The 14,781-nt window shown below is 41.3% G+C and overlaps 1 protein-coding gene across 1 annotated transcript in view; it reads left to right on the top strand.

The window, feature by feature from the left end:
• DNAH7 (dynein axonemal heavy chain 7) overlaps positions 1 to 14,781 on the top strand; it is a 255,888-nt gene that overhangs the window by 207,519 nt on the left and 33,588 nt on the right. Inside the window, exons 58-60 of the mRNA XM_004701731.2 lie at positions 764 to 925; positions 9,213 to 9,398; positions 11,698 to 11,835. Coding sequence (XP_004701788.1) covers positions 764 to 925; positions 9,213 to 9,398; positions 11,698 to 11,835 — 486 coding nt within the window. The remainder of the gene's footprint in view (positions 1 to 763; positions 926 to 9,212; positions 9,399 to 11,697; positions 11,836 to 14,781) is intronic.

Genomic DNA, 14,781 nt, shown 5'->3' with positions numbered 1-14,781 from the left:
ATTCTTTGTGTTTTTCTTTCCTTCCATAGTGAAACACGTGGTTTCTAACAACATTAACACATTAACTGATTTGTTTAGTCCTCTAATATATCTAAAATAGCTCCAGAATTAGTCCAAAAGGTTTGACTTTTATCTGCCACCTCTGTGGGTGCCCCTTTGTCTCTTCCTCCATCATGAAAATTTATTCTCTAGAGGAGGCATTTTCTTCTGTCCTTGGGTAAAAATGGGCTCCCTTATGATTTTTCTGATTACTCTCAGATAATGTAAAATCGTGTCATCACTTTAAGTTGCAAAGCCATACCGGTTTCTTCAAACCATGGTGACCATAGCTTTAAATACCCACTGAACATGTATACAAGTAAAACCCAAACCACGCTCACTGCCACCGAGTCGATGCTGCCTCATATGACCCTATAGGACAACTATCCCTATGGGTTTCTGAGACTGTTACTCTCTACAGGAGTAGAAAGCCCCGTCTTTCTCTTACAGAGTGACCGGTGGTTTCAAACTGCTGACCTTGCAGTTAGCAGCCCAATGTCTAACCACTATACCAGCAGGGCTCCTTTATGTGCACAAATAGGCCTATTTTAACCTGAAGAGCCAGTAGAAATTGACTAAATTCTATTTAACCATACTATGAAGTAAAATACCTTATCACTATTTATAAACAGATGGCATTAATTACTTTCATTTTAGAATATATGAAGTATAATACAATGTTATAAGGAAAATCACCATTTGGCACCATTTCTAATTATTACAGGAGGAATTCAAGAAATTACTCTACGGCCTCTGTTTTTTTCATGCCTTGGTGCAAGAGAGGCGGAAATTTGGACCTCTGGGGTGGAATATTCCTTATGAGTTCAATGAGACTGATCTGAGAATCAGTGTACAGCAACTCCACATGTTCCTGAACCAGTATGAGGTACCGTAAAACTCACAGCAAGGACATTGCCTATTTTGCTCTTTATCATGTTGTAAGTATTTGTACAACAAGCAGGGACTTCTGATTAATTTCTACTCTTCTAAAATGAATAGGCAGGGTAGTTCCCCACAGCTTGTTAAGTAGTACCTTATTATGAGAGAATATTGTAACTGCTATGGTAGCTAGTTAGGATGTCAGTTTGTCTGTTAGGAGCCTATATTTTGTCATTTATTTTAATATATAGATACCTGTGGGGCATGAAAAGTGGTCATATTAGATTTATTTTGTAAAGGAGTTGAGAGGGCCACAAATCAAGCAGACTCCAAATGAAAGATAAAATGAACACAGCAACAAAAATAAGTCAAAATACAAAGCAAAGCACAAATACCTCCTTCTATTCTCCTTCTTTCTAGAGAAGTGACATTGTGCCATTATTACAGAGTTTGGGCCATTCAACAAGAGAAACAATTTAAGCAATTGGTGTTCACCTGAAAGGGAGCAGCCAGACAGCCTAATGTCATATCAACCGCATTTTCTACATCTTCCACAGTTAAAACACACACACACACACACACACACACACACATTTCCTTTTGTACTTTGAAATAGAATATTATTTTTCTTGAGAATTTCCCTCTTTTGTCTTAATAGAATAGTTAATTTTTTTAAGTTACAATAAAGTTACTAAACCGAATTCCTTTTTTTATATATGTAAAACTTTTATTCTGCTTCCAGAGTTCTCTTAATGAAAACTTGATCATATCTTACTTCTACTGAATCTCAAAATTCAGTACAGTGTTACCTCTAACACTCACAGATTACACAATGATATTAATCAATACTAATCCAATGATGTCACTGGATCTTTTATTCTCTGACCTGGTGATTTGGCAGTTTATAAAGAACTCTCACCTTAAATTGGAAACATGACCAGTGATGACTAGTATCTCTTTTACAGTCCTCTGGATCATACATTAATACCTCCTGTTCAAGGACAGCATGCAGAGTGCTCACTGAAAACCAAGCCCCCTGGAACACAGATGGTTAAAGCCACCTGTCTTAGGTAGTCATAGAAGGTGTACCTAGGACTGCTGTCTATTGTGACCATTTGGTCAACCATTGAGTGATGTCACCATTTACAGTTACCAGTTAGGAGAATCCATAGGAAACATGAAAAGCTATAGGGTTAGTGTATATGACATACGTATGAGAGAGACTGAGAAGTCTTCCCTGAGACACATCTAGAATGCTCGTGTTGCAGTAATTTTGTCACTCATTGCATAATGTAAATCTGTGATTATTATTTATTTTATTGCTTGGTGACATATTTTATAGGAAACCTTTTTGGAAACAAGTTCAAACAAGCAAATGTGCCTATTTAACAATAACAGCAACAAAATAAGAACTACGTCTCTGTTTCTTAGTAAACTTAATGATGAATATTTACCTTGTACAGACTATTTGCTGATGTTCACTGTCCACCATGACATGTACTTTCACCGTAAGTGGAGAAAGACATTTTGAACCAGTGAATGGTACAAGTTTCATATCAGATTCACCAAATAGGAACTAGAAAGTCACTTAAGTCAATTCCAGTAAAGGGTTCATTTTCTCCCTCATTTCTTGGATTCAAACTAATGCTTTTGAAGTTCTTTCTGTCAACGGTGAAACATCTTCCATTATTGTGAATTCAGCTTAATTTTCTGACTCGGCACAGGTAGTGTGAAACTCAAATGGATTTTTGCACAGCATTGTGGTGAAGACAATGCCCTGACCAAATTAAGACTGAACATGGGTGAGAACCAACTGTCCACCACAGGACGGAAGGAGATGTGAGAAGTACAGGCAGAGAAGAGGTGGAGGGGACACCAGGAGAGAGCAAGCTGACGTAGTGGGGAATGTGAAGAACAGGCTACTCTCTTAACGGCACCAGTAAATGAAATGCACTTTGGATTTGCAACAGTCATTTCAAAGAGTGTTATGTATCTTTAAACTTGGGGCTCTCTCTAACCTCTAAGAACACAAAAATAACACGTATTCATTTGGGAGCAGGAAGGCTAATTTAAACATTTCCTTCTGTGTTTCTTCTAGTCCATTTATTGCAAAAAAAATAATATTGAAATGTATTAACTATACAATGACAAATTGCAGTGTGGTACAAGTTCTCGCTCTTTAATCAAGAATCTTTTAATGGCATGCAGGATTGACTGAACTGATTTCTTCTATTAAATGACAGTTCATCCGTGCTTCCCATCCCTCTGAGCATAGTAATCGCATAGCAAACTTGACACAACCGCTGCTCCCGAGTCACATGTAATTCATCAAGAGTTAAAGAGGGATCCTTTGAAGACTGAATTCACAGTTCCTATTGATTTCATTAAGTCTAATCATTTTTCAACAGTCAACATCTTTTCTTATAATATAGTGATCCGATGTCTTGACAAATAAAGCAATCAGCATTAAATTGTCTAGTGCATACGTGCGCACACACAGGAAATCTAGACTAACAGCTGCTACCATCCAGAGAATGAGGTGCTCCGAAAACAGAGGTGGACTAATCTCCACTTGGGAAGAAGGATAAATTGGTAGTCACTAGAGAAGTCTACATTTCAGCACCTCCTAACTTGTTAGAATATGCATCTGGCTCCCAAGTAGGTCCACTGGGTCTGCCATAGCCAGGAACCAGAACTATGACCTCTAATCTAGTTTACTGCAGCTTGAAGCCAGATAAAAGACAAAGTGAGACATTTAGAAATCCTTAGTCAATGATTGGGAACTAGGGATTTGCTAGCTTTCTCCAGCCAAGAAGGAATAAAAAAGCAAAGCAAGCCGGGGAAGGCTGGCGGGGGTGTGTGTCTATGGTGAACTTCAGGCATTTCAGAAGAATCAAACACCAGTCACAATCAGATGAGGATTTCACCAGTATGCTTCCAGGCATACTGAGCATTGGTGTAGAAACCTCATTGAGCCAGAAATTCTAGTCAGGCGCTAGAGAACCATAGAACTGATACAAAATCTGATGTGCTTTTAAAGGAAATAATCAGTGCTCTATGGAGGATTGACAAGAGTCTACATGCTCTTTCCGCAGGGTTTTGCATATATTTTCCTTCTATTTATCTGGCCCTTGCCTATGCTTCAGAAATTCTAGTGGTGTGTGGGTTACCCACTGGACTCATTGTAAAAACCGAACCGAACCAGAATTCTTACAGCTGGTCCAATAATCAGCATCATGATGAACAGACAAAAGACTGAAGTTGTCAACTACCCCATTTTGCTTAGATCCATAGTCAATGCTCATGGGAGCAGCAGTTAAGAAATCAAAATACATAGACAACCAAGACTTCAGACTCTGTCCTTTCAAGGTGAACAAAATCCTTCCTAGGTCATGCCTGAAGGCTACAATGAAATGAGAGCTCAAAATCCACCCATGTAGCCATAGTTTAGATATGCCCCTGGCCCACTTTAGATACTTCATTATCCTTTTACTGAGGAGCATTACAACTCCTCCCCATGGGATATATGGTACTTCCATTGATAGGATCATTGATTTAGCCAGTGCTACAGAATTTCAAACACTGTTTAGAAAAGGGAAGTAGACATGTATAGGACAGCCTCGTAGGCCAGAAATACACGGACAGTTGACCTGTCCAGATCAGAACCTGAAATGACTGGACACCTATTACTGCAAGCAATGAGGGCTGGAGACAGGGCAAAACTTTCCATATCACTCATTCACAAAGGTGGAACTATAACTGCTAGACTAAGGCATGTCATCAAAAAGCAAGGGGCATGAAAATAGCAAATATATCGGGTACCCTTCAAAGCAAGAGTTCTAAACCAAAGTCCAATGACCTCCAAAGTCAATACCTTGAGACAGCAGTCATCTGCTTCTTTTCACACTAGGGCACTTCAGTCTTACGTCCAAGGAAGTGTTTTCATTCCTTAAATCTGCTATGAGTTTAAGTTAATGTACAGTTTACTTAGTTTCTTCTTCTTTTTGTTTTTGTATGTTTTTCTTTATGTGAAATTCATGATAAGCAAATCTATAGAGACAATAACTGGATTGATAGTTTCTTGAGGCAGAAAAGGTTAGGGAGAAATGAGAGGCTAAGAAAAATGACTACAAGAAATACACAATCATTCTAAAATGTATTGTGGTAATTGCAAAATTTTAAAAATATGATTAAATTATTGAATTGTATGATATATGAATTGTAAGTCAATAAAACTGTTAAAAATAAGAAATAGAAAGACCATTTGGCAAAAATGCTTCACAAGATGTCTTTAAAGTGTTGATGAGCAAGGATATTACTTTGAAGACTAAGGTGCATTTCCAGTTGCCTCATGTGCATGTGAAAATTGGACAGTGAATAAGGAGTGCCACAGAAGAATCAATGCACCTGAATTTTGGTGTTGGCAAAGAATATGAGAAATTTCATGGACTGCTAGAATAACCAACAAATCTGTCTTGGAAGCAGTACAGCCAGAATGCTCCTTTGAAGCAAGGATGGTGAGACTTCGAGCGAGTTCATTGGCGTGTAATCAGGAGAGGCCAGTGCCTGGAGGGGGACAGAACGCTTGGCCAAGCGAAAGATCAGTGAAAAAGAGGAAGAGCCCCAACGAGCTAGACTGGCACAGCGGCTGCAGTGAGGGGCTCAGACATAGCTGTGGTGAGGGAGGCACAGGGCCAGGCAGTGTTTTGTTCTGTGGTGCAGATTGGGCCCGTATGAGTCAGAGTCAACTTGATGGCACCTAACAACAACAACAACAACAACATAATTCAATAGCTTCCCCTTCAACCACCACACAATGATGTACTTATTTGCCTTGCATATATTTGTCTAATTTCAACACTGCACCCCCTACATTAAGGAGGTTGGTGGCAGAGTAAGGGGTTCTTGGGAGCACTGTTGGTTACGTGTTGGACTGCTAACTGCAAGGTGGGCTGTTTGAACACAGCAGCTCCTCCCCAGAAGGAACATGAAGCTATTTGCTCCCATAAAGATTTACAGCCTTAGAAACCAGAATTGACATGGCAGCAATGGGTTTGGTTAGGGTAGCATAATGGAGAACATGCCTGGCTGCTAACACCAAAGTCAGCAGTTCAAATCTACCAGTCAGTCCATGGGAGAAAGATGATCCTAGAAAAATCTACAGTCTTAGAAGCCCTAGAGAGCAGTTCTACTCCGCCCGATCAGACTTCTGTAAATTGTAATTGAATCATCCCAGGGGGGTTGGTTTTCAGTAGTCATTAACTCTTCGTTAGCCCCGGAATTTATATTAAACAGATTACTCAAAGTGGAATCGCTGAAATGTGGGTTATTTATCCTTTACGTTTTAGCAGATCACTGCTACAAGGGCATGAGAAGCAGCAAAGTGGTGAAAAGATTCAAATGTAAAAGATTACTGTGTTTGAGTAGAAAATATTTTTAAATGTTGCTATATTAAAAATATAAATGGTTAAACATCATGAAATAAAAATAATAAAGGAAATTGAGAAATAATGAAAATTTATATGACACAGTGATTCAATTTTCTTATAATGAGCCTTGAATTAATAAAAAAGATAAATATCCAAATTAGTAAAACACAAAAAGAACAGAGAAGATAATGTACAACATAAGAAAACCAAATGGTCAATAAACATTTTTAATGTCAGTATTACTCCTAAAGAATGAAAATTAAAACAATTAAAAATGCTCCTATTTTTAGCTACCAATTTTTTTCTAAGTGATAATGCTCAGTTCTGGTGATAATGTTGAGAAATAAAATTCTTGTATGCTTCTGGTGAGTGTGTGGGCTTAAAAGAAAAGAAGTGTGAAAAATCAATCATTACAAACATTTAAAAATGCTTATATCGAAGAACATAATTTAAAAAGAAAAAGTCTAACTGGAAAATATGTTACCACAATTTTATAAATGAAGGTCGGTTTATAATTCAGTATAAACACACACACAAAACTATTAAAAGGGCCATTAAAAACGATAGAAGGCCAGCTCACAAAAGGCTACAAATGGTGACTAGATACACGGAGAAGTGTGAGCCTCACTTAAGAGCCCAGAAAAGGAAACTTTAAACCATATTACTTATTTTTAGTCTATCAAATTAGCAAATATTTAAAACTGATAACTACAATAGCTACAGCCTTTCAAAACAATTTGGTGGCCCCCTGATGGCACTCCCAGGTAACCACTGGGCTGCTACCCTGAGCACATCAGCAGTTCGAGCCCAGCAGCACTCCTTGGGAGAAAGACGGGCTCTCTACTCCCTTCAAGAGTGACAGTCTTGGAAACACACAGGGCATGTCTTCCGGGGTGGCTGTGCGTCAGAAATGCCCCGATGGCAGGGGGGTTGGTTGTTTTGAGCCACTCCATGCAGATTCACATTCTTGACACTCCTACAGAGAGAACACCACAGGATTTAAAAGCAGGGCTGTTTCCTCTCACCACACTTACTCAGTCTCCATGCTGAGAAACTCATCAGAGGAGGGAGATTATATGAAGATGAATTTGACATCAGGATTGGAAGAAGGCTTCTTAATGGTATGCAACACGCAGATGATAAAACTTTGCTTGCTGAGTGAGAAGGATTTGGAGCACTTGCTGATGAAGTTCAAGGAGTGCAACCTTTGGTATGGATTACAATTTAATCCAACATCGTCACAAATGGACCAATAGACTACATCATGATAAAGGGGGAAACGGTTGAAGTGGTCAAGGATTTTGTCTTGCTTGGATCCACAACGAATGCTCATGGAAGCAGCGATCAAGAGATCAAAAAACATATTGCGTTTGATTAATCTGCTGCACAAGACTCGTTAGAGCATTGAAGAGCTAGGATGTTACTTTGAGATTGAATAAGGAAGATCTGCTCATTTGAATTGGTGCTGGCGGAGAATATTGAAAGTACCATGAACTGCCAAGAGCTTCTTAGGGAAGTTAGGAGCCTGGTGATGTAACAGTTTCACGTTAGACTGCCAATCAAAACCACCAGCCATGATGGGGCTGGGAGGACGACAAGGCTTCCTACACCCATGAGGGCAGTTCTCTGTACTATAGTAGGCTATGAGTCGGCATCAATGGGATGGCAGGTAAAGTGAGAGATGGCGATGAGGAAAGTTCATGGGTTACCACACACGAGTACCTGTGACAGTCAGGAGACAGTCACTGACCCACAGCAACAACCGCTCCTCCGCCAGGAACAGAGCCTCTCTGGGCCTTCGCCTCCCAGCTCCGTGGTCCCCTGGCCTCTGTTTCTGTGGACCAGGAAGTCTGCCTGTCCCTCTGCCTCACAGCCCTGGGATCTCGGCGCTGCTCTTCCAGTTGTGTACCATCGTCTGTGTGCCACCGTCTCTGATGGCCCTGCCTCAGCCTCCCCTACTTCAGAGGGTCTAGATCTAGATGGAGAGGTCTAGAAAGTGCTCTTCTGAAGGCCCCGGGCTCTTCCTCAGTCCAAGATGGCTCTTAGACATGACAGAGAAATGCCTTTGCTGGAGATGTGGTTATTGTCTCTTAGCAGCGCATACCCCCAGGGCCTAAGGATAGTGACTTAAGTTACATCCTCTAGTAGAATCTGAGGATACATTCCACCTTTAATCCTGTAACAGAGACCACCCCCCCAAAATCAAACAAAAAGCCCTCGCTCCCACCAAGTACATGCTGATGCATATTGACCCTGCAGAACAGGATAGAGCTGCCAGTTGCTGAGACTCTCGCTCCGGGAGTAGAATGACCCCTCTTTCGCTGATGGGTTTGATCTGCTAATTTTGCTGTTAGTAGCCCTATGTGTTACCACCATGCCACCAGGGCTCCCTTGTAAAAGAGAATGCCCTTCAAAATGGGCTTATAGCCACAAGCATGGAGACCAAACTTAAGAATTTCACACAAGGAATTATGGCTAGAAGGGCCATATAAATTGACTCTCACAAGTAGCTATGTTTGAGGGTCACTCAACAGTACAAGATTCGCAAGGATGAGACCTGGCCTAACCCATTTGTGCCCGCCCCACAGCAGGCGCTCAATACATGGTCCTTAAATGATGAATGAGTTCACAAGGGAGGAGCTCTCCTCTCAGCATTGCTCAAATGGAAATGGAAAACCCTCAAGGGGAGAGAACGAGCGTTGGAAAAATTGTGTCCTTTCACAGGGAAGTACATAAAGGAAATTGTGTTGATGCAAAATATCTGTAAGGTATTTAATTTAATCATATGAGTAAATAAGGAACCCGGCTCTGTATAATATGCTCCAATGATGCTTCTCTGGTTGCGTGACTTGAGTTCTCTTTCAGGAACTGCCGTACGATGCGCTGCGATACATGACGGGTGAGTGCAATTACGGAGGCCGGGTGACAGACGACTGGGACCGGCGCACGCTGCGAAACATCCTCAACAAATTCTTCAACCCAGAATTAGTTGAAAATTCAGACTATAAATTTGATTCAAGCGGCATCTATTTTGTCCCTCCTTCTGGTGATGTAAGTAGGCCCTTTAGAAAACTGAATATGAAATTCCTGTGAGTGAGCTGTTTTTATTTTTTTAATTAAAAGATCACTTTATTGGGGGCTCTTACTGCTCTTATAACAATCCATACATCAATTGTATCAAGCATATTTGTACATATGGTGCCATCATTATTTTCTAAACATTTATATTCTATTTGAGCCCTTGGTATCAGCTTCTCTTTGATCATTTTGAAGAGATTTTTCCCCAAAGCCTTGGTGTTTTCGTTGTTAACAACCCCGGAATGTCTTTGCTTCCTCTAGTTGTACAAAAGCAGCAAAACCCGTGCCTGGATGGAGTCCGTGGTTTCCTGTCCACTGTATAATGGGAGGTTAATCAGAAACACCCCTCACCCAAGAACAGCTTCCAAAACAATCTGAATTCCATCATCAGAAATTCAGTCAGTTGGGTAACCAGGCCTTGTCTCCATTTAAAATAAAAACACACAAGCGTGGTGACAAATATTAATAGTTAACACCTATACCATGATCCCTTATTTACAAAGCAGTTACTCATCATTATGTCAGTACAGCAATTTAACAATGCTATTATGGTTTATCCCTTTTACAAAGGAGAAAGCAGGTTTGCTAAGGTGAAATAACTTCTCTAAGACCCACAGAAAGAAAGTGGTGGAGAGTTCATAGAACCACCTGTGGCTCATTCTTTCAGACCCATCCTGTGGAAGGGTAAGGTGGGGGTGGGAGGGGTGTCTGCCTCCAGGTGATCACATTACTGGTTTCTCGGAAGCACCAGGGCATTCATAGTAGCTCTTGTTTTACTTCCAGAAACAAAAGGGCACGGATTGAAGAAAAACACACAGCCACATTGAACACAGATAAATAACAGAGCCCCCAAACCTAGCCCCACCTCATTGATATGAATGTTGGCTGAAGACAGATATTGATAGGGATTGTGTTAGTCTGCGTAGACTAGAGAAACAAATTCATACACTGTCATGTGTGTAAGAAAGAGCTTTATATACAAAAGCAATTGAATATTGAGAGAACATCCCAGCCCAGTCCAGATCAAGCCCCTAAGTCCAATATTAGCCCATACGTCGGATACCAGTCTATAAAGTCCTCTTCAGACTCATGAAACACATGCAATGATGCCGGGTGCAAGAAGATCACAGGCCAGTGGGTGGAAAGTCTTGTGGATCTAGTGGCAGTGGAAGCATCTCATCGTTGGCAGGGTTTTCCATGTGGCTCCTTCAGCTCCAGGGCTCTAGTGTAGCTCCATGTGGCTTGTCATCAGTAATGTCCTCGCAGGGAGTGAGCATGTGTCCCACTTCCAGAGAGAAATTTATCTCCTTGGCACCTCCAGATGAGGTCATCAAGCTGCAACCTGATAGACCGGCTAAACTCCATCCCTTCGCTCTTAAATCTCAAATTGACAACAGATTATGTACCTATCACAGGGAAAAAGGGAAAATGAAGTCCTTTAGCCCAAGTCACTGATTGAGTAGAGCAAATCAACATGGACTCACAGTGACCGTGTCAGAGAGAGTAGAACTGTCCCTGTGGGTTTCCGAGACTGTAACTCTTTACAGGAGCAGAAAGCCCCATCTTTCTTCCACGGAGCCGCTGGTGGGCTCGAACTGCTGACCTGGCAGATCTCAGCTTAACTATGCATCCAGGGCCCCCTGAGATGAAGACAAATGTGTGTTATGTGTCCCATATCATAAAGCCATCAATAACCAAATCCCCCTGCCACATACATATGTGAATGTTTGTGTGTGATTCCATGAACATCAAGAAAGATATGGGATTTTGATAGAACTTTGTGCAAATAAATAAAATGCATGTATATGCATTTGCATAAAAGATACAAATGTGAATAGTGGCTATCAAGATCGTAAAATCCGATAACTTTTACTTTTCTAAGCTGGATGGATTTTTCACAATAACAATAAACCTTGTGGCCAGAATAGTTTGTTTTCCTTGCGAAGCTCTATTAAAATAGTCATTAGAAAAATGCTACATAGGAAGATTTCTCTGGAAGAAACCTCTAAATAAAGTTAGGTGTTCTCGCTTCCCCATTTTAAAATTATTCCAATTGAAGGTACAGTCTCCCTCCCTCCCTCCACCCTACCCCCTTCTCTTTGTGTGTGTTTAAACTTTGGCAAGGGTAAGAAAAATGCAAGCTCTCAGTGTCCAATCTCACAGGCTCATCCACTCGTCACCTCGAGGATTGAAAATTACCTCTTTTCAGTGAGAGGGTTCTACGGAGCAATTGCTTTCTAACCTCTTGACTTGCTGTTATTCATCTTTGCAGCACAAAAGCTACATCGAGTATACTAGGACTCTGCCGCTGACCCCAGCGCCGGAAATCTTCGGGATGAATGCCAATGCCGATATCACCAAGGATCAGTCAGAGACGCAGTTGCTATTTGATAACATTCTTCTCACACAGGTGTGTCATCTCGGAGAGACGTTCTCCAAGCAGCATGTGCAGCAAGCAGCAGTCCCCTTACCCAATCCTGTCAACTCAGAGAATCATTTTACAGAGAAAACACACATAGCTGAAATACGGATTTTAACATAAAGAATAAGACTGTGTGGATAATTGTTTTTTCCTCAACCTTTTGATTTGAAATCAAGATCTCTGACTTTTGAGTGTCAGTCTGTTGCTAGCCATTCGATCTTGTCTTTTGAGGAACCGAAGCCTCTATATGCTGCCCATTATGTGTGTCCCTCGCGTCTCTTTGGAGTGGATGTTTCCAAGATGCTTGGGGAGTGGTTTGATGGCAAAATCATTCTTGGATTTTACACTTTCCAGTTTCCCAGTCCCTTACAGTTGGCTGGTTGCTGCCTGCCTAAGGGAACATGAGTTATTAAAGTGGCTCATCTTTACCAGAGATTCCAGAGCACTTAGTTTGCAAAAGATCGTCTCTTTCGCGCTCATATTTTGTGAGCTCACATTCTGTCCAATGAAAGTGTGGTTGAGTGTGTGGAGCCTGTGGCCATCTCCTGGACTCCTCTTCAGAAATACCGGATGTCAGCCTGCCATGGACCCAAGTGAGCCCATTTGAATGGAAAATATTGGTTAACCTAGTATGTCTACTAAGAGCTCCCTTGTGTTTCTCCCTTTAGAAGATGTGCTCACATTTTGTTTTCAATACGTGGAAGCAAATCTGTTCAAATGGCGAAAGTCCCCATGGTTATTTAATGAAATTGGACGAATCTCCCATCCAGCCTTGATTCCCCTGACTGCATGCTAACTGATCGTTCTTATTTTTATGGACTCGCTGAGTGACCATAGTGAGCCCTAAAGCTTACGTCTGCTTGCACTTTTCTGAGTGCTTTATGGATATCAAAAATGGGGTGCTTACAACGGTCCTGTGTAGTTAGTTAGGTGCCATCAGGTTGGTTCCAACCGTAACTACCTCATGCGCAACAGAACAAAATCCTGCCCAATCCTGTGTCACCCTCGCAATTGCTCCTATGCTGAGGCCGTTGCTGCCCATCCACTAGAGGGTCTTCCTCTGTTTCTCTGCCTTTCTGCTTTTCCAAGCAGGATGTCCTTCTGCAGAGACTGGTCTCCACTGACAACACGCCCACATCTTATAAGGCAACATTTCCCCATCCTTGCCTCTAAGGAGCCATGCTTTTTCTAAGACAGACTGGTCTTTTCCTTTAACAGTCTAGGGTGCTTTCACTGTTCTTTGCCAGCACTGTAATCCAAACACATCGGTCTTCCTTCAGTCTTCCTTAATCAGTGCCCAACGTTCACAGGCATATGTGAAACTGAAAAGACCACACATTGGGTCAGGGGCACTTTACTTCTCAGAATAACCCCCTTGCATTTCAACACTATAAAGAGGTCTCATGCAGCATGTTTATCTAATAAGATGTATCATCTGATCTATTGACTGCTTTTTCCAAGGGCATTGATTGTGGATCCAAGCAAGATGAAATCCTGAACAATGAATCTTTTCTCCATTTAGCGTGACGTTACCTACTAGTCCAGTTGGGAGAATTTTTGTTTTCTTTACACTGAGTCATAATCTACAAAAGGCTGCATTCTTGATATTTATCAGCAAGTGCTTCAAGCACTCGTGTGGCACCTGCATATCACATGTTGTTAATAAACATTTTAGCAATCCTGATGGCATGTTCATCTTCATATAAGCCAGATTCTCCAATGACTTGCTCGACATATAGATTGACTAAGTATGTTGAGAGGATACAACGCTGATTTTAAACCATGCAGTATTCCCTTGTTCCATTCGCACAACTGCCTCTTAATTCGTGCCCAAGTTCCACAAGAGCCCACAGAAGTGTTCTAGAATTCCCATTCTTCTTGAAGTTATCCACAGATTGTTATGATACCATCAAATGCCTTGGTATAATCAATAAAACACAAACATCTTTCTGCTATTCTCTGTTTTAAGCCAAGATCCATCTGACATCAGCCATGCTATCCATTGTTTTACCTCCTCTTCTGAATCCGATCTGAACCTCTGGCAGCTCCCTGTCTTTGTATTGCTGCAACCATCGTTAGATGATCTTCAACACTTTACTGACATATAATATCAAGATATTGTTCTAGAACTTTCTCATTCTGTTGAGCCACCTTTCTTTGGAATGAGTACAAAAATGGACCTCTTCCAGTCAGTTGGCCAAGTAGGTGGTTTCCTAATATCCTGGCATAGACGAATGAGTGCTTCCAGTGCTGTATCAACTCGTTGAAACAGTTGAATTGATACCCCATCAATTCCTGGAGCCTAGTTTTTGGCTAATGCCTTCAGTGCAGCTTGAACTTCTTGCTGCTGCATCATTGGTTCTTGTTTATATACTATTTCTTGAAATAGTGAATCTCAGCCACTTCTTTCTGGTACAAGGACTTGATTTTTATTTTATTTTTTAAATCGTTTTATTAGGGGCTCATACAACTCTTATTGCAATCCATACATACATCAATTGTGTAAAGCACATTTGTACATTCATTGCCCTCATCATTCTCAAAACAGTTCCTCTCCACTTAAGCCCCCGGTATTAGGTCCTCATTTTTCCCCTCCCTCCTCGCTCCCCCCTCCCTCATGTGCCCTTGATAATTTATAAATTATTATTTTATCATGTCTTGCCCTGTCCAATGTCTCCCTTCACCCACTTTTCTGTTGTCCGTCCCCCAGGCAGGGGGTCACATATAGTTCCTTGTAATCAGTTCTCTCTTTCCAACCCACTCTCCCTCTACCCTCCCAGTATCGCCACTCACACCACTGGTCCTGGAGGGATCATCCACCCTGGATTCCCTGTATTTCCAGTTCCTATCTGTACCAGTGTACATTCTCTGGTCTAGCCAGACTTGCAAGATAGAATTCGGATCATGATAGTGGGGGGTGGGGGTGGGGGAGGA

Source organism: Echinops telfairi, unplaced genomic scaffold, assembly GCF_000313985.2.
Source record: "Echinops telfairi isolate 266 unplaced genomic scaffold, ASM31398v2 ScPeMD7_3;HRSCAF=10, whole genome shotgun sequence".
In the NCBI taxonomy this organism is placed as follows: domain Eukaryota; kingdom Metazoa; phylum Chordata; class Mammalia; order Afrosoricida; family Tenrecidae; genus Echinops; species Echinops telfairi.
Note: the sequence above shows the minus strand (reverse complement) of the source record. Positions and strands in the feature narration are given on the sequence as shown.